The sequence below is a fragment of the Hemiscyllium ocellatum genome, chromosome 12 (genome assembly GCF_020745735.1).
Source record: "Hemiscyllium ocellatum isolate sHemOce1 chromosome 12, sHemOce1.pat.X.cur, whole genome shotgun sequence".
NCBI lineage: Eukaryota > Metazoa > Chordata > Chondrichthyes > Orectolobiformes > Hemiscylliidae > Hemiscyllium > Hemiscyllium ocellatum.
The window spans coordinates 63681405-63709250 of NC_083412.1; the positions used below are offsets into that span (position 1 = coordinate 63681405).

The 27846-nt window shown below is 40.1% G+C and overlaps 1 protein-coding gene across 1 annotated transcript in view; it reads right to left on the reverse strand.

Moving 5' to 3' along the window:
* The window catches only part of gsk3ba (glycogen synthase kinase 3 beta, genome duplicate a), a 178111-nt gene that overhangs the window by 34406 nt on the left and 115859 nt on the right, over positions 1 to 27846 (reverse strand). Inside the window, exons 4-5 of the mRNA XM_060833615.1 lie at positions 20346 to 20456; positions 10997 to 11127 (exon numbers count right to left, since the gene is read on the reverse strand). Coding sequence (XP_060689598.1) covers positions 10997 to 11127; positions 20346 to 20456 — 242 coding nt within the window. The remainder of the gene's footprint in view (positions 1 to 10996; positions 11128 to 20345; positions 20457 to 27846) is intronic.

Here is a 27846-nt window from a genome sequence, read left to right on the forward strand (position 1 = left end):
TAAAGTGGCTCTAGAAACAGTGGATGCATTGGTGCTCATCTTCTAAAATTCTTTAGCTAATATAACTAAAATAGTCCCACTAATTAAAAAGGGACACAGAAAACCGCAAATTATACACCAGTGAGTCTAAAGTCAGTAGCGGACAAGATGCTAGAGACCATTTGTGGGCGGCACAGTGGCACAGTGGTTAGCACTGCTGCCTCACAGCGCCTGAGACCCGGGTTCAATTCCCGACTCAGGCGACTGACTGTGTGGAGTTTGCACGTTCTCCCCGTGTCTGCGTGGGTTTCCTCCGGGTGCTCCGGTTTCCTCCCACAGTCCAAAGATGTGTGGGTCAGGTGAATTGGCCATGCTAAATTGCCCGTAGTGTTAGGTAAGGGGTAAATGTAGGGGTATGGGTGGGTTGCGCTTCGGCGGGTCGGTGTGGACTTGTTGGGCCGAAGGGCCTGTTTCCACACTGTAAGTAATCTAATTATCAAGGATTTTATAGCAGAGCACTTAGAAAACTATGCTAGAATCATACACAGTCAGCATGGATTTACAAATCTACTGAAATTCTTCAAGGATAATCAGGGGAGCCAGAGGATGTAGTTTATTTGGACTATTTGACAGAACTCACGGAAGAGATTAATGTGTAAATCAAAGTGCATGGGACTGGGAATAGTGCATGGAGATGGAAAGAAAAATGGTTAGCAGACATGAAACAGTTGAAATAAATGGGTCTTGTTTCTGAACAGCAAGCAGAAGGTAGTGGAGTACCACAGGGATCATTACTAGGTCCCCAGCTATATCTTGAATGATTTAGATGTGGGAACTAAATGTAACATCTCAAAATTTGCAGACGACACAAAGCTGAGTGGAAGTGATCGCTGTAAGGAGGATGCAGAAATGTTGCAGTGTGATTTGGACAGGCTGATTGAGTGGGCAAATGCATGGCAGATACGGTATAAAGCAGGAAGGCAAATTATTATTTGAATGGCTGCAAATTGAGAGAGGGGCATATTTGTTAGGTGCAACAGTCACTGGAAGTAAGTGTGCAGGTAGCAAAGAAGGTAAACTGAACCTCAGCCTTCATAGTGAGAAAATTTGAGTACAGGAACAAAGATATCTGACTGCAATTATACAAGGCGTTGATGATGCCACCTCAGTATACAGTTCCAATCTCCTTATCGGAGGTTACCCCAAGTTGAGTCAGTTAGGATTGTATTCATTGGAATTTAAGAATGAGGGGGAGGATCTCAGAAACCTATAAAATTCTAACATGATTAAACAGGTTAGATGCAGGAAGGATGTTCCTGATAGTGGATAAGTCCAGACCAGGGTCACTGAATGAGGGGTTAAACATTTTAAGACAGAGTAGGAGAAATTTCTTCACCCAGAGTGTTGAGCCTGCTATAAAGTGCTGAGGCCAAAATATTATGTGCTTTCAAAGAGGAGGTGTATATATAGCTCTCATGGCTAAAGGGATCAAGGGTAAGGGTGGAGAGCAGAATAGGGTCTGAATTTTGATCAGCCACGATAATACTGAATGGCCTACTCCTGTTCCTATCTTCTATGACTCTACATCAAGTAGAGGCTGAGCTCACTGCATACAGCAAAACCCATGAGTCTCTCACCATCCCAGTGGCAGCACTGAAGACTTACAATCAGACTTAGTAGCACATCAGCTGTTTAGTACAGCTGGAATACTGGCATCTACCCATTAAAGTGGAAACTTTCCTCATTTAGTCCTGTTCACAAAGACTAGAAAAAATCCAGTCTCCTCTCAATCATCAGGCACATGTGACAAATTTACTTCTTCCAATGTCATCTATTATATCCATTGCACCCGATATGGTCTTCTCTGCATTGGGGAGACAGGATGCCAACTTGTGGAATATTTCAGAGAACAACTCTGGGATACTCACACCAACCAACCCCATCACCTTGTGGCTGAATACTTCAACTACCCCAAGGACATGCATTCCGCCTTGGAACCTTGCAACCACACGGAATCAATGTGAATTTAATCAATTTCCTTACTTCCCCTCCCCCTACATTATCCCAGTCCCAAGCCTCCAACTCGGCACCGCCCTCCTGACCTATCCTTCACCTTTCCCACCTAGCCGCTCCACCTTCCTCTCCTTCGTTTTCCTATTGCATTCTTAGCCATCTTCCACTACCACCACCTCCACCACCCTTCCATTTATCTCTCAGCACCCGGCCCACAAGCCTCATCCCTGAGGAAGGACTTATGCCCAAAACATCGATTATCCTGCCCCTTGAATACTGCCTGACCTGCTATGCTTTTTCAGCACCTCATTCTCAACCCTAATCGCAATCGTGGATACAATAGTGAAGGTGGCATTTGGTATGCTTTCCTTTATTGGTCAAGAGTATGGAGTACAGGAGTTGGGAGGTGATGTTGCAGCTGTACAGGGTCTTGGTTAGGCCACTGTTGGAATATGGCGTGCAATTCTGGTTTCCTTCCTATCGGAAGGATGTTGTGAAATTTGAAAGGGTTTGGAAAAAATTTAAAGGATGTTGCCTGGGTTGGAGGATTTGAGCTATAGGGAGAGGTTGAATAGGCTAGGGCTGTTTTCCCTAGAGTGTTGGAGACCATGGGGTGATCTTGTAGAGGTTTATAAACTCATGAGGGACATGGACAGTGTAAATAGGCAAGATCTTTTCCCTGGGGTGGGAGAGTTCAGAACTAGAGGGCATAGGTTTATGGTGAGAGGGGAAAGATTAAAAAAAAGGAGACTTAAGGGGCAACTTTTCATGGAGATGGAGGAGGTGGAGATGGAGATGGAGGAGGAGGTGGAGAAGACGAAAGTACATTTGCAATATTTAAAGGGCATCTGGATGGGACTAGCTTGGGTTGGGATATCTGGTCGACATGGACGAGTTGGACTGAAGGGTTTGTTTCTATGCTGTACATCTCTATGATGGAAATGAATGGTTATCAGAGCTATCGTTGGGCATTGACACAGCAATAAACGTGATGGGTGAGCAGTTTGAGTTCTACCAGGACTATCTGGCTACAGCCTTGGCTCAAAAGATGGAACAAATAATCGTTCTAAAAGTGATATAGGCAGCATTTAACAAACCATGGAATCAAGGAGTCCAAGCAAAATTGATATGAATGAGAATTGGGTGAAAATTCTCAGCTGGCTGGAGTCATCCTTAGTATAAAACAAAGATATCTCTTGTTGTTCTGGGTCAATCTCCTGAGCTCCAACACACTGCTGCTGGCCTTCTCAGCACAGTATTCTAGGCACAAACATCATCAGCTGCTGCAAAGAACAAAGAACAGTATAGCACAGGAAAAGTCTGTTCAGCACACCAAAACTGCACCAACAAATGATGCCTTTCTAAACTAAAAACCTTTTGTCTCTATGCCCCAGTATTCCCTGCCTAATCATGTCTGTCAAGATTAATCATTACTATTGTATCCGCCTCCACCACCACCTCTGGCAATGCATTGCAGACACTCCCCACACTCTAAAAAGGGGGGAAAAAAAAACTTATCCCCTTTTTACCTTAAATCGATGGCCCCTCGTAATTAACATTTCTACCCTAGGAAAAAGACAGACTACCCATTTTATCCACGCTTCTCATTATTTTGTAAGCTATCAGGTCAGCCTTCATCCTTTGACATTCAAGTTTGTTGAATCTCTCCTCATAGCTAGTACCCTTTAAACCAGGCAACATCTTAGCAAACCATTTCTGCAACCTCCCCAAAGCCTGCACATTCTTCTGGTAGTGTGATGACCAGAACGGCACATAATATTCTAAACACAGGCTAATTGAAGTTCTCTACAGCTGCAACATGACTTGCTAATTTTATTCTCTATACCCTTGCCCATGAAGGCAAATATGCTGTATGCATTCTTGACTACCACATTCACTTGTATTTCCACTTCAGAGAACTATGGATCTGTACATCGATGTCACCATTGGTTCTGCCAGTTACTATATACTTCCCTCCTGCATTAGATCTCCCAAAATGCATCACCTTGCATTTGTCCAAATTAAACTTCATCTGCCATTTCTCCAGCTAATTATATCCTGCTTTATCCTCTGCCAATCCTCCTCACTATGGACAGTTCATTCAATCTATGTTGCCCGCAAACTTACTAATCAGGTCACCATATTCTCCTCCAAATTATTCATATACACATACTGATCCTTGTGGAACACCAAGTCTTAGATTGCCAGTCAGAAAAAGACCCTTCCACTGCTATTCTGTGACTAAACTAGTTCTGTATCTACCTTATCAGCTCACCTTATATTCCATGCAATTTTCCTCATCATAAGTTTAAAAGTGGAAATGGCTCACTAGTGCTCAGATCCGTTTAAAACTCCACAGATAATGAAGCGGTCCCTGCCCTTACGCAGCAAGATCTGGATCAACATTCATCTTGATCTGATAAGTGCAAATAACATTCATATCACATGACTAATAGGCATCTCTTCTTGACAAGGAATTCCAATATCATTCCCTGATAGCTCTATTAGCAAAATGATTGAATTTGCATGGATCACCCTTGGCCAAAAACATAATGGACCTGCCATGAAAATATAATGGTTACAAGAATGGGTCAGCGACTATGTATTTTGCAATAAGTAACTTGTCAAACTAAGCCAAACCAGTTACAAGTATGAAAATGTGTTGCTGGAAAAGCGCAACAGGACAGGCAGCATCCAAGGTGCAGGAGAATCGACATTTCGGACATGAGCCCTTCTTCAGGAATGATTCCTGAAGGGGGGCTCATGCCCGAAACATCCATTCTCCTGCTCCTTGGATGCTGCCTGACCTGCTGCGCTTTTCCAGCAACACATTCAGCTCTGACCTCCAGCATCTGCAGTCCTCACTTTCTCCCAGTTACAAGTATGGTTGAGAACCTTCCATTTACTTGGAGGAATATAGCTCCACAGAAACAGCTCAATATAATTAGGCAAAGCAGCCCATTGATAAACAGTTCACACTCTTCATAGATATTGGCAGTGATAGACCTAATCCTATGGAATGAAGCATGTCAAGTGGCTGAAGTTTCAGTGGGTGAGTATGTTGGGGATAGTGATCATACCACTAAATTTCAAAGTCATTATTGAAGGGATAAGGATAAGGCAGAAGTTAAGTGCCTCAACTGGGGAAAGGCAATGTCAATAGTTAGGATCTGACAAATAATGATCGGGAGCAGTTATGTGCAGGTAAGCAGTAATAGTATACAGAATTCAGGGTCAGTGTATTCCTCCTCAGGGCAAGGAGGGAAAGACAGAGAATCCTTGATGTAATGGGGGAGTGTTTGACAAAGACAACAAGTCATATGTCAAGTGCAGCACGCTAAAAACAGGGGAGGACCTTCAAATGTACAGAAGGTGTAGGTGGTTGATTGAAAAAATTAAGATATGAGGAGAGCCACAAAACATCTTGAGATTGGAACAAGGAAAACCCCAAGGCATTTTATATGTAAACTAAAGAGTAAGAAGATTCCCAGGGACAGAGTGTGACCAATTAGAAGCAAAAGGGGCAACGTGTGTGGAGAGAGTGGATATGGTTGAAGTCTTAAATGAAGATTTCTCATTTGTGTTCAAAGGAGAAATTCACTGCAGGTGGGGATTTCAGTTGGTTTTGAGAGATTCTAGAAAATTTTAGATTAATAAAAGGAGCTCCTCTCAGGCTGTTATGGGTGACAACGGAGGAGATTGTTGAGGCCCTGGAGGATATATTAATACTTTGCTGGCTACAGGTAAAGTGCCAGATGATTGGAGGGTAGTGATTCCTTTGATCAAAGAGGGCGGGGGATAAGCAAGGCAATTACAGATCACTTAATTTGACAAGAGTGGTCGAAAAATTATTGGGAATAAAAACTGAAGGATTAATCAATACTTGGGAAGGCAAGGAATTGATCAGGGATAGTCAGTGCTGATTTGTTAGTGGGAGATCCTATCTAATTTAATTGTGTGTTATTTGAAAAAGACACCAAATACATTGCAGTTGATGCAGTCTGAATGGACTTCAGTAAGGTCTTTGACAAGGTCCCACATGCAAGTGTCATCCAAAAAACAAGAGCCATGGACTCCAAGGCAAATTGGATGCAAAACTAACACGCAAATAGGGAATGGGTGAGGACTGTTTCTGTAATTGGAAGCTTGTGACCAGCAGGGTACCACAGGTTTCAGTGTTGGGACCCTTGCTGATATTATATAGATTACTGACTTGGATACGGACCTAGAGAAGGTATTATTAGCAAGTTTGCAGATGACAAAAAATTGGTGGCACTGTTGATAGTGAGGAGGATGGTCTCAGGGTAGTCTGACATCAATCAAGGTGGTAAATTAGACACAGCAATGGCATATGGAATTTAGTAGGTCTAATACACAGTGAGTGGTAGGCCCCAAAGAGGTACTGAGGAACAAAGGGATCATGATGTACAAGTCCTTACATCCCTGAAGGTATCAGCACAGATAGACATGATGAGTGAAGGCAGCATACTGGATGCTTGGCATCATTCTTATATTCTGTGCCCTGGCTAAAGAAATATTGTTAAAAGTTTACAAAACATTGGTTTTGCCACAGTTTGAGCACTGCCGGCAGTTCTGGTCACCACACTAGCGGATAGGCATGATTACACAGGAGGAGCAGAGGATATCCACCAAGATGTTGCTTTGGATGAAAAAAGTCTCAGTTATGAGGAGAGACAGATTTGACTGGGTTTGTCTTCCTTGGAATAGAGGAGGCTGGGAAGGGAACTGATTGAGGGATACAAAATGAAAGACATAGGCAATAGACTGCAAGAATTTCTTCCCTATGGCAAACATAACCTTATGCCCTCTGGCCTTGGACAAGAGTAGCGATAAGTGATTTAGGGGGAATCGGAGGAAAATGCTTTTCACCTGTCAGGTGACAGACATATGGAACAAACTGCCTGAGATGGTGATGATGGAGACAAGTACACTTACAATATTTAAGCAGCAACTGGATGTGTACTTAAAATGCCAGGGCATAGTAGGCTATGGACTGTCAGTAAATGGGATTAGTGTAGTTTGGTGTTTGTTGGTCACCAAGACATGTTGGGGTGAAGGGCTGGTTTCTATGCTCTATGACTCTAATCACTTCACCTTAAACATTCATTTCCTTTAGACTGCAGCAACTCATGATTCCTTTGATATCTCTTGCAAGCCTGTGACTTCTATCGCTTCGAAGAACAAGGGCAGAAGGAGCATGGGAAAAACACCCCCTCCCTTCCCATTTCAAACTTGCAAACATATTGCTGTTCCTTCACTGTCATTGGGTCAAAGGGCACCTTTCTCAACAATGCATACAGGATCTGCAGTGGTTTCAGAATTCTTGCTCAACATCAACTTCTAAAGGAAAACAAATGCTGGCCTTGACAGTGATACTCTCAGCCTGTAAACCAATTTACAAAAAAAAAGCTGTGCACGCAGTTCATGAAATAATACATGGCCGGACAAACTTCTTAATTCAAAGCAGTGCAAATGATGATATTTTTAAATTAACCTGTTCAGACGCGTTATAGCACACCTCTGGAGCATGTAGTGTCCCTACATTTGGGCATTGGTCCCAAATCCACTGGCCCAAATGGCCAGTACTACTGTGTTACAAGAGCCCTTAAGGCAGTTTGTGTGTTACGTAAACTGTTACAACAACTAAGCGTTACCTCATAGCTTGGTTGCATCTCTGTCTGCAAAATATGAGCCACAACTACAAAGATATTACTGTAGATGATGGCTTCATTCAAAGTTAAACTACTGATATTTTCAATTTCCAACTGCACAGCTACAAAACTTGTTGTCCAAAAAACTATTATTGTAGAAAAAAGAGACTTTGGTTTTAGAATCTACATTTACAGACCATTTTTCATGACTTTCAAATACTTTGCTTTAGAAGTATTGAGCACACGTCAACCACTATCTTAAACATCCACTATTAACATGTATCCATGTTTCAGCAGTATGTACATTTACAAGATGCACTGCAGCATTATGATAGTTGGTAGTCCCTTAAAATAGCACTGGAAAAGAAAATCCAAAGGAAACAACGGATTTAAGACAAAATGCCATTTTGTTGGGATGTAATACATCTCAATATTGCTTATGGACCTTGTGCACAATGAGAATAATGATAAAATAATCTCTTCACTGGTACTGTTGGTTGAGGATACACACTGGCCAGAACACCATGGATAGTTTGCATTATTTTCTATCTAAACTGAGGGGTTCAAATGTCTCATTAAGAAAGATTGGACCCATCAACAGTGAATGCATCATTCCAGTACTTTGTCAACTTGAGCATATAATCCAATTTGCTGAAGACAGACTTGAACCCACAGCATTAAAGCAAAACTCAGGTGAATGCTTTAAGTCTGAAGGATCTCAGTATAAATCAATCAAGACCATGATGTGAAGAAAATAACCATTCTACAGACTAAACCATATGGTTATCAGTACGTGAAATCATACTGGGGAAGAGTATTCTTGCAAAGCTACAGCAAAGAATCTAAAAACAAAGTTGTGTAAAGTAAGTAACCACATCAATCAATTCTGATTTTAAGCATAAAGCTTTATAGTAAAATGCCCAGTGTGTCATGTTCATATTTAAAACAGCTCATGTTCTTGGTTCATAATTATTTGTCAAACATTAAGCGCAATAGCTCAAAAACCCATTAAACAGTAAACCCATTATTAGCTTTTACAAAGGAATTTAAAAAGTTTGGACTTCATTCAATTACTTCTGAATCACTGACTAGCCTTTAAGACGTGTCTTTACAGAGAGGGGGAGCATTATTCAGGGATGATCTAAAATATTACTGAATCACTGGAGAAGGTATTTTATCATTCATTCAGCTAAACTTTGAAGTAATATGTTACTGCTTAATGTGTAAAGTTTAGAAACATTCCATTTGATACTGTTCAACTTAATTAGCAAAGAATTCATTAAGCGCTTATACTGTACCAATCAACTTATCCTTGAAGTTAGGAAATATATAGGGGCATCCAACATTCCATAGATAGAATCAGCATCTAATTCCATTTTCAACATCATCAGAAATATGTGATTGCACTGGGAGGGGGTACAGAGGAGATTCACCACCAAGTTACTTGGGATGAAAAGATTCAGTTGAGGACAGACTGGATAAGCTGGGTTTGTTTTCCTTGGAACAGGTGGTGGTAAGAAAAGATCAGAGGTACTCAAAACCATGAGAGATGGTAGATTGTAAGAACAAATCAGAGATCAGCGCATGTGGAACATGCTGCTTGAGGGGGTGGTAAGGCAAGTACTCTTGCAACACTTAAGAAGGAACTGCCAAGGCATTGTAAGCTATGGACCATATGCAGGTAAAAGGATTAGTATAGTTTGGGGTTTGTTAGTCACTATAGACATGGTGGGGTGAAGAGCCTGTTTAAAATGCTAAATGACTATGAAAAGTAGAAAGGTGGCACGTAATATAGTCTTGGTTAGAAATATTGGAGTTGATGTGAAAAACAATTGACAAGAGTCATACTGGAAATATTGAACAGACTAGGGCTTTTCTCAAGAAAAACGAAAGCTGTGGGGTAGTCCAAAGATAGGCTTGACACAATGCAGGTTAAGAAAGAGCACTCCATTTGTTTGGAGCCCAAAATTAGGAGCCAGAAATAAGATGGTCACTAATAAATTGAAAAGTAACGCAGAGAAATGATTAGAATGATGACCTGCATAACCACTTGTGCTGGATGGCCTATTCCTGAACTGTGAATTCTATGCAATTCTTAAACAATCTTGCACAATCCAATATTGAACAGCAAAACAGAATTTCACAGAAAAGGCTACTTTCCACAATTCTGTAACGTACTTTTGAATAGAAAGTGTTATCCCTTTATGACCTTAAATCTTGTTCTCACCTGTTTTGAATGCATTGCTTCCTACAGAATTCAGCTACACAGTTGATAATGAATCTACAGCACTTTGTACTACTGTCATTTTTATGTCAGAACCTAGATATTGAACATAACAAGTGATTTGATTGTACATGTTGAGGTAGGAGTAAAAGGTTGGTGTTGTAATGCCAGGTTTGACCTTGCTCCCAACTGAAATATTCACACATATACTTTTCAGACAGAATCAATGGGTAGCACAACAACAAGATCCAGTGGAAGGGGAGTTGGGTCTGCAGAAAACTGCTAGCAACACAATCTGAAAATTGAGGCCTTCACAATTTATAGGCAGAGACACAATCAAGTAGCTGCTGCATTGGCTTAGTAAACATCAGCACTCCAGATAACATTCTAACCTTAGTTCAAACATTAAGGAAGAACAAAACTCCAGAGGAGTTTAAATGTTAAATGCTGCAACATGGCATGAAGGAGCCAAAGAAAAACTGAACAATGCCAATCACTGCACCAACTGAAGCCAAATGATAAGTGGTTGAAGTTGTTGAACTGAAGTAACTCACTGTCTGACTTGCCAATAATATCCACCATTTAAAAGACAAATCAGATTGATGGGATACTCTCCACATGCCTGGATGATTACACTTCCAATAACACAAGCAGCTTGACACCATCAGGTCAAAACAAAAACAAACAAACATCTGCTTCTTTGGCTTAAACATCCACTTCTTCCACTAGTAGCAGTTCGAACCATTAAGATGCATTGCTGTAACTCACCAAGCTTGTTTCGATAGTACATTCCAAACGAGCAACATCCACCATTTAAAACAGACAAAAGGCAGCAGAATACAGCCACCTCCAATTTCCCTTCCAAATCACATACTAACTTGATTTCGAACTACATACTTGTTCTTCCACTGTCACTAACTCAAAGTCCTGAAATTCCCCTCTAAATAACACTGAGCACCTATGTCATATGAGCTGAAGCAGTCCAAGGCAACAGTTCACCATCACTCTCCACCTCCTCGCTCCCTCCTCCAGAGTAATTAGGGATTAGCAACAAGTCCTAATCTTGCCAACAACATTCATATGCATGAAATTAAAAAAAGAAACTCACCTTCCAAAGTCACAGAGTTTTAGGACAGCTGTTTCAGGATCAAGCAGTAGATTCTGTGGTTTAATATCCCGATGGCAAATTCCAAAGGAATGGATGTATGCTAAACTCCGGAACAGCTGATACATATACAACTAATGAAAAAAAAAATAATTTTCATCAATTATTAGAATGGAATTCTTCAGCTTTGACTGCACAGCTAGAAGAAAGAAAGAACTGCATGCATGTAACATAGTTACTTCGGATATCTTAAAGTGCTTTGTAACCAAGTTATAAAAGATGTGACATTCATTTTGTACAGAGCAACATCTCACAAACAACTAACCAGATAACATGTTTTTGGTGGTTTTGGTTGAAGAAATGCTGACAGGCAGGTAATTTCTTATGCTTTGTATCTATAAAAGAGAATAGCACACGGGATCTACATTGGACATCTCAAAACCATCATACAGTCATGAACCACATTTAATAATTAGTTTTGTATGCAAACTGAAATTCAACCCGAATTAGGTGATCACTATAGATACCATCAAGACTAAACAAAGAGTGCAGATTAACTGCCTTAGATAACTGGCTGCCTAAAAAAAACTATCAGAGAAGGACCTTACCTCAAGAGATATTATTAAGGAGCTCTCAAAGCTAACTGTTTGCTTTTAATACTAGATCAAGATCAGAAATTGAGTTTCCAATCCTGATCAGCAGATTTAGGCAGATAATTCACTCTATATACACTTGGTTCAGAAAAGAAGTCCTAACTTCAGATCATCACTGAGTAACTCAATAGTAAGCACCTAAAATTATTTAATTCATTCTTTAGATTAAAAACTAAGTGGCGAATTTCCTTACAACGCCACATGTACAGCTCAGACTTCCACCACATAATTGAAATGACGTCGTCAATAAACCATTCTCTTTAAAAGCATGGACATATTCAACTTCTTCCCCAGGTTTCTGAACTAATGGAATCAAATATATTTAAAAACCACATTTTCCAGGCTAAAGCCAAATATGTGTTTGTTAAGTTACCACTGTTACGTATTAAAACATTTTCCTGATTAAAATACAAAAAGCCCAAAAAGGTATTTTAAGTAATCACAGTGCATGGCAATCAGAGTCCTGGTTTACTCAATGATCTACATATGCAAGTGAGTGAACTGAATGAAGAGAACTGGTCAGGCCATTCTGATCCCAGTTTGAAGCAATTTCTGCTCATAGAAATGTTGAATTGAGATAGAATCCAATTGTATAATTAACGTAATTCAATAATTCTCTTATCTTGAATGTAAAAACAATGAGTGTCATTCTTGAAGGACTACCCCTCTAGATATAATGTTCATTTCCAAGCAGATTACACATATCATGAATTGACAAGGCTTGGACAAGTACTATGCCTACAAATTAAGCACAGGTAATTTAATTGTCAGAGACAGTACAAATATTTGATCTAACACTTGATAAAAATTGCTTGATCTTAAACAATCATATGCATCAAATGTTATAAATTAACTATCTATTGTTATTAATAGGCATATCTACTAGAGTTCAAAATGTTTCACATCTTTTAATTAAAGCAAGAGAAAATTTCAACGCTCTTCCAAAACTAGAGATGGTGGCATCACTGGGCACGAAAGCCAGAGGTCCAGACTTGGGTTATGAAAGGAGATCTATCCTCCTTATCCTTGGGTTCTGAAAGGAGATCTACCATCCTTATCTAGTCTGGTCGTTACACAATTCGGACCCACACAGATGTGGCCAATTCATCAGGCCTATGAAGTAGCCTAGTATACCACTCAGTCCAAGGTTGATTAGGGATGGGCAGCAAATATTGGCCTGAGAGCACGCTCCACATCAAATGAAGCAAAAAAAAAAGAACATATCTGGGACACTGAATGAGATTAAAAAGTAAACAGGAGTGCTGAACATTTTTTTGTCTATATTGCAAAAGAGTTTCCAAAGATACTTGAAAATCTGAGGTCAAAAGGACAGAGAAGAACTTGAAACAACCGCCAACACCAGGATAAAAAGTACTGGGAAAACTATTTCAACTAAAAAATTGTCAAGATCTTTCTGATCTGATCACCTGCAATCTGGAACTTTATTTAAAGTGGTTGCAGAGATATCAGAGGCATTCATTGCAATCTTCTAAAACTTTAGATTCTGGAAGGGTTCTATAAGATTGGAAAATAGCTAAGAAAACACCTTTACTCAAGAAAGGACAACGAAAAATCAGAAAAACTAATCAATTTAACCTAATATCTGTCACAAAGAAATTACTAGAATCCAATATTAAGAAGATTATAGGAGGATATACAGAAATCCTGAAGTGACCAGGCTCAATTAACAGTTTTGAGAAAGGAAAGCGGTGTATAATTAATTTAGTTGAATTCTTTGAAGGAGTAACAAGCACCTGGGCAAAAAGAAGAACTCAGATGCACTTGGATTTCCAAAAGACATTAAAATGTGGGGATGAGGAATAGTAGGGGAAAAACGTCACTAGTAGGTATGATCTACAAGTCCCAAACTGTAAAACACAAAAAAAGGAAGATACACACTAGAAGAAATATTGGGCACTTGTGATAAAGAGACAATAATTACAAAAGATTTTGATCTACACATAAACTAGAAACTTCAGGTTTGATTGTAATAGCTTCAATGAAAAGTTCCTGGAATGCTTTCAAGATAGTTTCTGAGAGCAGCATGTTCTACTACCAGAGAGCAAGTTTTATCAGTCTTCCTATTCTGTAAAGGGATTAACAATCACAGAGTAAAGGTAACTTTAGGTAGTAGTGATTAAACATTTACTTACAGGTTTGAAGGGGGAGGAGCGGGACCAAGATCACGTTTTAAATTTAAAACAAGGGTAACTAGGTGGGTAAGAAAGTGGAGTTCGCAAAAGCGAATTGGGATATTAGGCTAGCTGATAGATCAGAAGATATTTAAAGGAATATTTCGGAATTCTCAGAAGTGCATTCCTACAAGACTGAAAAATTCCAGAGGGGAGAACCACCATCCAGGATTAAAGAAGAATTCAGGAAGCATCAAACTTGAGGAATAGTATATAACTATTCAAAGACAAGGGTTAGGTCAGACTATAAAGAATGGCAGAAAATGGCTAAATGATGAATTGGGACAAACAAATTAGACCATGAGAGGAAGTCAACTAAATTAACTAATGTAAAAGCAGATATAGCAAGAGTTTCTATTGGTACCTAAAATGAATGTTGATTCTCTGGAGCGATAAAAAAAGTGGCCAACATAATGAATAAATATTTTGCTTTTATCTTCACTAAGATAGATACATAAAATCTCCCAGTAACATTCATAAATCTGAAGATTGGAAGACAAGGAGAACTTGATGTAATTAAGAATCTGGATTAGAGCGGTGCTGGAAAAGCACAGCAGTTCAGGCAGCATCCAAGGAGCAGGAAAATCGATGTTTCGGGCAAAAGCCCTTCATCGAGGATACAGGCAGAGTGGAGAGATAAATCACCAGAGAAATGACATTGTGCAAAGTAACGGAGCTGTAGTTTGAAAAGTTTCCAGTCCTGATGGCTGGCTTACAAAAGAACTAAAATCACAATCACAAAATACCTACAGTGTGGAAGCAGACCATTCATCAACCCATCAAGTCCACACCAACCCACAGATCCATACCCCTTACCCAATCCCTGTAACCCTGCATCCCCCATGGCTAATTCATCTACCATGCACAACCTTGGACTCAACAGGTGATTTAGCAGGGCCAATCCACCTAACCTGCATATGTATGGACTCTGGGGATGCAACCAGGCAATCCAAAAACCCACGCAGACACAGGGCAAACGTGCAAACTCCATACAGTCGCCTGAAAATGGAAGTGAACCAGAGTCCCTGGCACTGTGAGGCAGCAGTGCTAACCATTGAGCTACCATGCCGCCATAAATGGCCTTCCTTCAGGTCAGTAGGATGTGACAAGTTGGATCCTGTAGGGTCTATATTGGGAGCTCAATATTTTACAATTTACAGAGGAACCTCAATTATCTAGCATTCGATTAGCTGAATATCGAATTATCTGGCAAGATCGCAACGTCCTGATGCTCGGCTAAACTATGGCTATCCAGCATTCAATTATCTGGAATTCAATTAACTGAACAAAATATATCCCGCCCATGTCCTTTGGATCATCAAGGATCTTCTGTATATCAACAGCACAATAAGTGAATCAAAGGTATGAAGGCTAGATTTGCAGATGACAGAGGTAGGAAAGTACATGAAGCCCACAGATTGAAGGTGCAGACTGAGAAAAGCTGGCTGGGCACAAATTTGGAATATGGGGAAAATGCAGGAAATTACAAAGTTGTTCACTTTGGTGGAAAGAATAAAAGGTAGTATACTGTTTAAATAGCGAACAACTACAAAATTCTAAGCTGCAGAGGGAACCAGGTATTCTAGTCCATGAGTCATAATAGCAGAAATAGCACAAAATCCAGAAGGCTATTGGAATTCCAGTCTTTAAGACGAGAGGAACTGAATGTAGAAGTAAGGATGCTACAGCTACTTACACACCCACAAAATGACATAATGACATCAGTTACTGCTGACAGACAACCTCAAACCAGAATGGTGTGGCCATCACCACTAAATTCTGTGCATAACAGCATCCCCCAGGTGCAGATCAACAGATGGCCTGACTGAAGCCAAAGTTCACATGCTTGATGGACAAGGCCACAAAAGGTTGGAAAGCAGCTGTGGTTTCCATGCTAGAGTTTCTGCACCTGAAAAATTCTGTACCTCCTTGACAATGCTTATATGTAAACAGCCTTCAGGTTTTTTTTTTAAATCCATTCATGGAATATGGGTGTCATATTTATTGCCCATCCTTAGGTGCCCTACAGTTGGTGGCAGAGAGTTGCCTTCTTGAATTGCTGCAGTCCATTTGGTGCAAGTGGATCCAAAGCTCCGCTGTGAAGGAAGCTCAAGGAAACTTGTGGTACAATTCTTTTAGTTCATAACTAAGGAGTTTGAAATCATAACATCAGGCAGTAAGCTCAAAAGCTTGTTAGATGATCAATTTAAGAATAAAAGTTTAATGGGCAATGTGGATAAACTGAAAAAATGCAACTACTTGCTTTGAATTGTAAAACTCATTTCTTTCAGGACTGCAATTTAAGAACAACATAATACTATGAATATTGGAAGTAATTAACAAGTCAGTTAGCATCTCTAGGGAAACAAGTTTAACATTTCAGGCCAATAACCTTTCAGAGATACACCACCTGCACCATCCAAAGCTCCAAATGGACCTTTAATTTCAGCAATTTGGGAATAATTTTTGCAGTTTAGTGTACTATATTAACTACTCAATATGGTTTGCTCCAATTTTGTGGAATACTGTCCATGTGCCCATCTGGAAACATGACTCAGTATCTGGTTTTCTATATTTTTCAGTCATCAATATTGGTGGATGAAAAATTAATTAGTATAAATTGGAAACAAAACAGTGTTATGCTGAAAGCAGGAAGTCGTCCAAAAAGGGAGATTTATTTCATTTGCCTAGCCACAGCAACCATTTAATTGAAAAGCAACTGAAATTGGAGCCTAATTTGACAAGACACACGTTTCAAACCCACATCATGCAGACTATCAACTATAGCCTCAGTTATCAATAAAAACTACAGCCATCTAAAAGGACCATAAGAGACAGGAGTGGAAGTAAGGCCATTCGGCCCATCGAGTACACTCCGCCATTCAATCATGGCTGATGGGCATTTCAACTCCACTTACCTGCATTCTCCCCGTAGCCCTCAATTCCTTATGACATCAAGAATCTATCAATCTCTGCTTTGAAGACATTCAGCGTCCTGGCCTCCACTGCACTCTGTGGCAATGAATTCCACAGGCCCACCACACTCTGCCTGAAGAAATGTCTCCGCATTTCTGTTCTGAATTTACTCCCTCTAATTCTCAGGCTGTGTCCATAGGTCCTAGTCTCCTCGCCTAACGGAAAAACATTTCCTAGCGTCCACCCTTTCCAAGCCATGTATTATCTTGTAAGTTTTATTAGATCTCCCCTTAATCTTCTAAACTCCAATGAATACAATCCCGGGATCCTCAGCTGTCCCTCGTATGTTAGACCTACCATTCCAGGGATCACCCGTGTGAATCTCTGCTGGACACGCTCCAGTGCCAGTATGTCCTTCCTGAGGTGTGGGGACCAAAACTGGACAGTACTCCAAATAGGGGCTAACCAGAGCTTTATAAAGTCTCAGTAGCACAACGGTGCTTTTATATTCCAACCCTCTTGAGATAAATTACAACATTGCATTCGCTTTCTTAATCACGGACTCAACCTGCATGTTTACCTTTAGAGAATCCTCGACTAGCACTCCCAGATCCTTTTGTACTTTGGCCTTACGAATTTTCTCACTGTTTAGAAAGTAGTCCATGCTTTTATTCTTTTTTCCAAAATGCAAGACCTCTCATTTGCTCACATTGAATTCCATCAGACATTTCCTGGACCACTCTCCCAAACGGTCTAGATCCTTCTGCAGCCTCCCCACTTCCTCAGTACTACCTGCCTGTCCACCTAACTTTGTATCATCGGCAAACTTCACGAGAATGCCCCCAGTCCCTTCATCCAGATCATATAACGTGAACAGCTGCAGCCCCAACACCGAACCCTGCGGGACCCCGCTTGTCACCGGCTGCCATTCCGAAAAAGAACCTTTTATCCCAACTCTCTGCCTTCTGTCAGACAGCCAATCCTCAATCCATCCCAGTAGCTCACCTTGAACACCATGGGCCCTCACCTTGCTCAGCAGCCTCCCGTGTGGCACCTTATCAGAGGCCTTTTGGAAGTCTAGATAGACCACATCCACTGGGTTTCCTTGGTCTAACCTACTCGTCACCTCTTCAAAGAATTCCAACAGGTTCGTCAGGCACGACCTCCCCTTACTAAATTCATGTTTACCTCTTCTAATCAGACTCTGCTCTTCCAAGAATTTAGAAACCTCATCCTTAATGATGGATTCTAGAATTTTACCAACAACCAAGGTTAGGCTAATTGGCCTATAAATTTCCATCTTTTGTCGAGATCCTTTCTTGAACAAGGGGGTTACAACTGCGATCTTCCAATCATCCGGGACTTTCCCTGACTCCAGTGACTTTTGAAAGATCTCAACCGACGCCTCCACTATTTCCTCAGCCACCTCCCTCAGAACTCTAGGATGTATCCCATCAGGGCCAGGAGGTTTATCAATTTTAAGACCTTTTAGCTTTTCTAGCACTTTCTCTTTTGTAATGGCAACCATACTCAACTCAGCCCCCGACTCCCTTTAATTGTTGGGATATTACTCAGGACTTCCACTATGAAGACTGACGCAAAATACTTGTTAAGTTCTCCTGCTATTTCTTTATCTCCCATCACGAGGCTTCCAGCATCAGTTTGAAGCGGCCCAATGTCTACTTTTGCCTGTCATTTGTTTCTTAAAGGAACATCAACTCTGGTAATCATATTATAAATAATCTACTCCTGCTCCTACTTTGTGGTCTTATGGTAGCAGGATAAACAAGCAATTGTCTGTCCTATTGTTACCAATCTAGAGGACATGATTAGCTGGGATGAACTGGATAAAGACATTGATGGAACCCAAATTTAACCCCCTACTATATGGCTGACCAACAAATAAATACCTGTAAACTCAGTTGGCGCAGAACAACATGCAAATTTAATAAGGCTACTCACAGCATTCAAGAGTTTGTGCAGGGACAAGCTAGGGTGAATTATTACATACTTTATGCAGGTGTGAGGAGATCTTTCCTGTCAGCCAACATCCCAACTGGCTGGCCTCAGGAAAGCTGGCCCAGGTTGGAGCGATATACTACATGCCAGAGCACCAAATGAGAGAGACCAACAGCAGTAACTGCAACTCACCAGCTGTACTTGTGCCTAAACCACATGATTCCACAAAGCTCTGCACTATGAAAAAATTAGTGCAGTGACCAGAACTGACTCTTACTCAGTACCATGGCAGGAAGATCACAGATAGTAAGTTGGTGACTTTATATAATCCAAGCTAATTTTACTCAAGTGGTACAGGCAGGTTTCCTCAATTCCTCAACACAAAAATCTGCACCTTTAACTCCAGATGGGTTACGCCATGTGGATTAAATTCAAGTCACCTTTCAGTGGCTGATGAACCAGATAGTGACAGGCTTATCTCATGTGCATGTATCTGGACAAACACCTAGTGTGCAGTTGCACATGGGAACACACACTTAGGATTAGAGGCCTCTTCCAGAAAACACCATCAGCTAGTTCAGAATCTCAAAAGAACAAGATCAATAAGGTCCAAGGATGAGTACTGCTTAAGGCTGCAAACGTAGAACCAAGAGTAGTTTCCCATTCTCATAACAAAATAGTAAATCATGAGGCTCTTTGGAATGTGTGGACTCTACCAAAAGTTTGTCCCAACTTCAACACAGTGGCATGACCACTGACAGGCCTACTGAAGGAAATAAAAAAGGTAAAAAAAGTGTTACTATTAAGCTGCAGTGAACTAAGGTTCATCTTCGTATCCTCTGGAATAGCCTGAAAACACACCTGCACCACAAGTAAAGGAAGATTATTCCTCAGTCTGAGCACTGCAGTTAAAAAAAAGTCAGGATAATGTCATTTCCACTTCTCAAACAACTCCAAGACTGATCACAAAACTGTTCTTTCACGTATTTTTATTGTTTTGAATTCACCTCACTTCTAATCTATGTTGAAAATGTGTTGCTTGTTAAAGCACAGCAGGTTAGGCAGCATCCAAGGAATAGTAAATTCGACGTTTCGGGCATCCTGATGAAGGGCTTATGCCCGAAACGTCGAATTACCTATTCCTTGGATGCTGCCTAACCTGCAGTGCTTTAACAAGCAACACATTTTCAACTGTGATCTCCAGCATCTGCAGACCTCATTTTTTACTCTAATCTATGTTGCACTAGTACTACTTGCGTCAGTAATAAGTGCACTTTTGCTAATTCAAGAAAGCCTGATTAAATTGCTTCCTTTTTTAAAAAAATATTTTTCTCCCAGATAACCTGAAAAAAGTTCATAACAAAGGAGTGATTCTTTTCAAATTAATCTTATAGCAACCAATCCAGGGGGTGAGCAAATAAAGGGAGCTAGTTCATCCCTTCATATCCAGGAGCTTAACAATTTGGGATTTTTCATCTGAAACTGAATTTCGCCAGGGATCTGGCCAAAACTAAGTGCACCTGCCATTTTTTTTCCAACAAAATTAGAGACAAAAGTAGTCATGAGATAAGGTATGAAACCATCAAGTAACAACATTAAAATAAACTGTTTGAAAATGAATAAGTTCCTTACTTTTACATAAATCATCGGGAGTGTCTGCTTGGCTCGGCTATAATGTCTGGCAACTCTGTACACAGTTTCCGGAACATAGTCTAGCACCAAGTTGAGGTACACTTCATCCTTCTAGAAAAGGAGAAAAAAATTGCCATTATTGTTACATACATACAATATAACAGTCTCTGATCTACATGCTGTATTCTTATCAGGCACCCAATGTCAGTATCTCCGGCATTTTCATATCAAGCTCATGGGCCAAGGTTTGATGAATTACGAAGCACTCTACCCCAGCAATACACCAATCCTATTTTAGACTCACTGCCAATTTTTAGTTCAGAGATGCTATATCAATACAAACTTGCAGGAAGCAAATCAAATATTATATTCAAATGTTTTATTATTTGAAACTGAAAGAGACTGTTGTATAAAACAAGTCTACAAGATTCTTGTCATCAGTCACTCTCCACAAATCCCTTTTGAATGTATGGGCATGAGTAGCAGTTAGGCAAGTTTGTGTTCACCCAGAGTGACCTCTATACTTGGGGTGTCCCTTGGGTACTCATTACCAAAGTCTACATTTAAATGATCCACTGAACATCAGATTAAAGAGGCAATTGTTTACAAGTATTTTAAAAAATAGACTTGATTAATGCAAGTTAATTTACAAAAAAAAGTTAAGTAGTACCTTGTAGACAAAAAATATGCATGAAGGGCAATGATTCCTTTGTGACAAATGAAACTATAATGCAAGAGACTTCACAAATCATTTTCTCATTGGAGTGCAAGACAGCAAAAGAAAGGAAGGAAAAAATGGGAAGGGGAAGGAAAGAGGAGAGAAAGAAGGAAAGAAGACAGAGGCAGCATGGTGGTTAGCACTGCTGTCTCACAGCGCCTTGGGTAGCATGGTAGAAGAGAGGGACCCGAGAGTTCAGGGACATAATTCTTTGAAGCTTACATCACATATGGACAGGATGATGTAAAAAGTGTTTAACATCGCTTGCCTCCATCGCTCAGTCCTTTGAGTATAAGAGTTGGGAAAGGCATATAGAGGACACAGGCGATGAGTGGCCAAAGTACTGTGAGCATTATCAACTGACCTGTCTAAAGGGAATGTGTCAACTTTGTGGCCTCTTTTGACTTGACTTTGCACGCCTGAGCAGAGTGTCAAAGGGGGTCACTTAGCTTGTACAGGTTTTAATAAGCTGACTGAATGCAAAAGTTGGTGTTTGCAAATTGCATTTTGCGAGAGAAACCTCAGGAAAAGATCCTAACATTAGGAACTGCTTTTATTTACATTTACAGCAGCAGTTTCATCTCACATTTCTCACCCTCAATCTGAATATAAAAATGTAATGATCCCTCTTGCGTAGACAATCCTTTCCTATGAGACCATGAACTGAAGCATCTTATACATTACCATCTAAAAGCTCTTTGGTTGGTTTCAGAAAGTATTGTTTGAAGTTAATTGCCCCAATTAGACTCAATGAACTCATCTTTCAGATGAACTTTGCCAATTTCATTCTTTAATTGATGTTTAAAGTTGACTAAGATTATTGCAGCAACTTTCTTGCAGGCTCCCACTGTTCTATACTGTATTTACTGTCAAGCTTTTAAATGACACCCAGTGACTCTTGCATTTAGTATTTCTCATGTGTAGCCAAACTGATTCCGCTCTCGACCTTCCAAACTAAAACCAAATCTCACTGTACTGATCTCATCCTTAACCCAACCTCTTTAGCTGCTTTTCTTTCGGAACAGTCAAATGCTCTTGAATAGTCAAACTCGAACAGTCGTCTTGCAACTATGTCTTTGTAATGGTCAATATTATAAATTTATTTGTATGTGATCTGTTCGTGTATCTTATGATATCTATATCTAATCAAATAAAGAGCCTTTAATCCTATCTTACCTTACTCTGACCTTATCTGGAGAATTCGTGCTCATGTGCCTGTTGCTCTCTGCCACATTGTGGTTATGACATCATAGAATGTTGAACAGAACAGCACAGTACAGGCCCTTTGGCCCTCGATGTGCCGACCTTTTATCCCACTCTAAGATGAAACTAATCTATGCACTCTACATTTTACTATTGTCCATATGCGTATCCAAGAGTTACTTAAATTACATTGACAGAAATCATAGGAATAAAATAAATATTACTATAATTATATTCTAAGTGAAATTACAATTTCTTGTAGTTTAAAAACGACTTCATCTGTAAATTCTTCTAATGCTGAAAAGGATCTAATCCTGAAATACTGACAAAGTTTTGTTATGACACACACAAAAAGGCACTGAGGACTCTTGAAGGTTGGGGTTTAGGTCTCAGCAGCTCCAGATGCCTGTCAATAGCATGCTTGAAAAAGTAGACACTTCTAAACATTAACAGCCTCTACCTGATAAATCATTTCTGCCCCCAACAAACAGTTTTACCCAATCATTTGAAACGAATAAAATCTTAGCACTAATATTTGAAACTAATCAGTGATTCAAATGAAAACACTTGGACATAAACAGAATCTTAAAATCTCTGGTGAAACTGCTGTTAGCAGCAGCCAGTAGTAAAATGAGAGTGTGTGCTTTCCAACTTGAGGTTTGTTGCTGCATGAGTGAATAACACACCTGGATGGTCTTGTAGACACCAACAGAGCCTCTTTAGCTTTAATAACAACAATGTATCCAAACAGTTAATGAGATGGTTTTGGGCATATATTTCATAATTACAGGATTTCAATACCAACTGATCTCACTTAGTAGCAACTGCACGCAACATTCCAACTTTAAATTGTTTTAAAAAGATTTATAGTGCTGTTAATGAGAAATGTGCGCAAGTTTCTGAGAAAATTTATTTTGAAGGACTAACTTTAAATTATAGACTGATTGTACAGACATTGAGGACATAATCAGCAGTGATTAATATCTCACAATATTGTTCAGTCAGATGCCTTTCCACACGACTTGAATAAAGTTTAATCAACATGCTTTACTCCTAGCTATACTCTGCTGAGCTGAGCTAACTACTATATGTCAAACACACTGTTACTACTGGGTAAGTTCTACATTTTCTCAAGAGTAAGCAGTGACCCAGCCACCTCACTACAAAGGCCTCTCCAATCCACTGCACAATGAATGTCAGCAAAATGTCAAAAGGTATATTGGATCCAAGTATCAAAATATCAATTTATGGTACTAACCATTTCAGAATTAATTAAACATAGACAGTTTCCAAAATTGGAAAGGAACGGTCGTAACAAACACAGAAAATGCTGGAGAAACCATAGGGCTTTGAGTGCACCAATCCTGGGAACGTTATTTAATATAAAAGAGTTGGGAATTCCTGTTGAGATTGTACAGGACATTAGTGAGGCCTCTTCTGCAATAGTGTGTCCAATTCTGCTCACCCAATTATAGGAAGGACATTATTAACCTAGAGGGAGTTCAGAAGAGGTTTATCAGGATGTTAAAAACAATGACTGCAGATGCTGGAAACCAGATTCTGGATTAGTGGTGCTGGAACAGCACAGCAGTTCAGGCAGCATCCGAAGTGCAGCGAAATCGACGTTTCGGGCAAAAGCCCTTCATCAGGACGTTACCAGGTATGGAAGGTTCGACTTAGAAAGAAAGGCTGGATAGGCTGGGACCTTTTCACTGAAGTGTAGGAGGTTGAGAGGCTTGTTTATAGAAGTTTATAAAATAATGAGGCGGACAGAGAGTTAGTGGCAATTGTCTTTTCCCTAGGATGAGATATTTCAAGACTGGGGCACATTTTTAAGGTAAGAAAGATTTAGAAAAGACATGAGGGGACGATTTTTTTTAAAAACACAGGGTGGTTTGCATGTGGGATGAACTTACTGAGGAAATGGTAGATGTGGATACAATTAACAATTAAAAGACATTTGGATAAGTACATGATAGGAAAGGTTTGGAGGGATATGGGCCAGGAGCAGGCAGGTGGGAGTAGTTTAGCTTGGGAATATGTTTGGCATGGGCTGGTTGGACCGAAGAGTCCGTTTTGTGCTGTATGCTCTATAACTCGGCATTCATCTTGAATACAAGAGCAGAGATATACTGCTGAGGCCGAGATGGGCCCTGGTCAGACCACATTTGGAATTCTGTGACCAGTTTTAGGCCCCTTATTTAAGGACGAGTGTGCTGACCTTGAGGAGGGTCCAGTAAAGGTTTACAAACATGATTCCAGGGATGGTTATATAAAGAGTATTTGAGGACTTTGGGTCCATACATTAAAGAATGAGGTAGGAGCACATTGAAACTTACAGAATTCTGAGGTGCCTAGATAAAGATAATGATGTGATGAGAAAATGATATCTCCACTCGGGGACACTAAAGACCTGAGCACACAGCCTCAGAGTGAATGGATGATCCCTTACAACTGAGATGAGGAGGAATTTCTTCAGCCAGAGGGTGGTGAATCATTGGAGCTTATTGCCACAGAAGACTGTGCAGCTGAGTCATTCAGTGTTTTTAAGACACAGAGGTAGACAGATTCTTGGTTAGTAAATGGATCAATGGTTATGGGAAAAGACAGAAGAATGGGATTGAGAATGGCTAATTCTGCTCCTATACCTTCTGGTCTTAGTAGGTGTGGCAGCATTCGTGGTGAGAAAACCAGCTAAAGTGTAGAGTCCGATATGACTCTTCAGAGCCAGAGATCTTCAGTTCTGAAGAGGTGGCATATCGGACAAGTTACCAGTTTCCCTCTCTACAGATGCTGCCAGATCTGATGAAGTTTCTCCAACCAGATCATAACCCACCACTTGTGTTCACCTATCACTACCACACCATTCCACCTCTCTCCACCCGAAACCTTACATCCCTCCGCTTTACCTGCAGCTCCTCCTACCCCAACCTCCATTCCTGAAGGGTTGTATCAGAAATGTTGAATTCTCCACCTCCTGATACTGCCTGGCTTGTTGTGTTCTTTCAGCCTCATGCTAGTCTACTTTGGATCCCAGCATCTGTAATTCTGTTTGTCGCTGATGAGATTCTCCAGTGTTTTATCACTTTTACTTTGAATTTACAGTATTCACCAGATTTTGCCTTTATAAGGAATGATAGTGGTCAGGACCAGAGCTTAAGTGTAAGTATTACATGGAGTGCAGAAAGGGGAGCAGTAGGAAAGATAACAATTTTGGAAAGAAAACTGACCTGATGATATATATAAAAAAACTAAACATGTTGTGAGTCAAGTCCTCTGTTTATAAAAACATGCAAATATCTTTCTTACTGAATTTATTTCCAAAATGTTTCAGTCACAGATGTGGTTAGCAACAGTATTTCAAAAAAGAAAGTTGTATCCACCTAATAACTCATGCATAACCTCACATCTTGTAGTGAAAAAGTGGTAATGAGGTGTGTAAGTTATTAAGCTGAAACCAGTCTAAATCACAGGAAGTAGGTCATTCATCTGTTCTATCACTTAATGGCTGATCCACACCTTAGCTCATTCTTTACACCTTTATGACATATTCACTGATACTCTTAAAAATATAATCATTTCGATCTTGGAAGTTTTAACTGACTAAGCATCAAAGGGTTTTTGAGAAGACCATTCTGTCACCTTTCACATGGAGCAATGTTTCCCAATTTCATTCTTGGGTAGTTTTGGAGTTTTATTATATCTCCATTTTGAATTTCCCTACCAGTGTACCTCTTCTGTATCTACCTTATTGAGGATCATAAAATGATTCAAATCATCCTTCCAAATCACTCCTTCAAAAATAATTTGTATTTAATAGGATCTTTACCACAATCAAACTACCCAACTCGCTATTCTATAGTACATCATTCCTGATGAAGGGCTTTTGCCCGAAATGTCGATTTGCATGCTCCTCGGATGCTGCCTGACTTGCTGCGCTTTTCCAGCACCACTCTGACCTAGATTCTATAGCACAAGCCAGGTTTATGTAACCCTTCTTTACAATTTAAACCATTAACACAAAGTATCAATTGAGAATAAAATGCTAGAAAAATTATGTTAAAAGGTTTTCAATTCTACTATGAACAGCACCTCATTTTCCACTTGAACTCCACAGCCTACTGAACTCACACAACCCATTGTCAGCCACTAACAGTCCCTATTAAGAGCTATGCATTCTCCTAGTCTGATCATTATCCACTCCTTTGGCTGTCTATCTTTTCTTCTCTCTCTTTAGCTATCATTTCCTCCTTATCGCTCCCACCACTATCTTCTCCATATAAACCAACACTCTTCCTGGCTACCATCGGTTCTGAGGAAGGTTCGCTCAACCTGAAATGTTAACTGATTTCTCTCCACACATACTGCTAGACTTGCTGAGCTTTTCCAGCAATTCAGTTTTTTTTATATTAGATTACTTACAGTGTGGAAACAGGCCCTTTGGCCCAACAAGTCCACACCGACCCGCCGAAGCGCAACCCACCCATACCCCTACATTTACCCCTTACCTAACACTACGGGCAATTTAGCATGGCCAATTCACCTGACCCGCACATCTTTGGACTGTGGGAGGAAACCGGAGCACCCAGAGACGGGGAGAACGTGCAAACTCCACACAGTCAGTCGCCTAAGGCGGGAAACGAACCTGGGTCTCTGGCGCTGTGAGGCAGCAGTGCCAACCACTGTGCCGCCCACTAAGTGGACTGATAGGTGTTTGAAATATCACCCATCGGAACAGCTGGATTAAAAAAGGTCAAACATTAGAATGCTTGATACATCCTGAATGACCAGACATTACTAACACAGCAGTGATTATCGGATTTGATGCCAAATAACTGCCCTCTCATTTCTCTTATTCAGGGAGGCCCAAACATTAAGTGTCTGTGAAAAGACTTCCTCAAACTTATGTTTTTCTATGAAGCAAACAGTAATCTAAAAACTTGATATCCTGAATCCTATTATATTAATATTACGTTTGCATTGATTCTAATAGTTTAACAAAGATAATGTCCCATTGCTCCTTCATCAATCCAAGTCTTTTTGAGAAGGGGTGTCACATTTTTCACCCTCAAATTTGCTATGCACTTTCCAACTTGAACTTTGACCTGCAAATTATTGCCATCCATTATTCTACATACATAGGACATATCTATTTATACTTGTTGCTTTAGAAAACTTACATCAACTGTGCCCAAAAAAAACTGAGACTGCACATGTAATCTCTTGAAGTATGACAAAATGTGTGTGCTTGGTTCACGTTACTTTTGTTAAACTGACCACAGTGATCGTCAAATATAAGTTGCCAACTGGCAAAAAAGCTAAATAGTCAATTTATTTCCAATGACCAAAACAGGAACTGTGTGACTACTTTAAAAAAAAGACTAATTACAGGAGCAAGGAGAATACACTGCTCATGGCTCACAAGGATTTTAAAGATAAATGAAGAAAAATAAAGTAGACAATGCTCAGACAAAAGTAGACAATGTTCTGGATGTGAAATTGCCCAACTGAACAACTATCAAAAAAACCCCATTAATCTGTACAAGGGCAAAGAATGGGCTGAAGGGAGGCGTGTGTGTT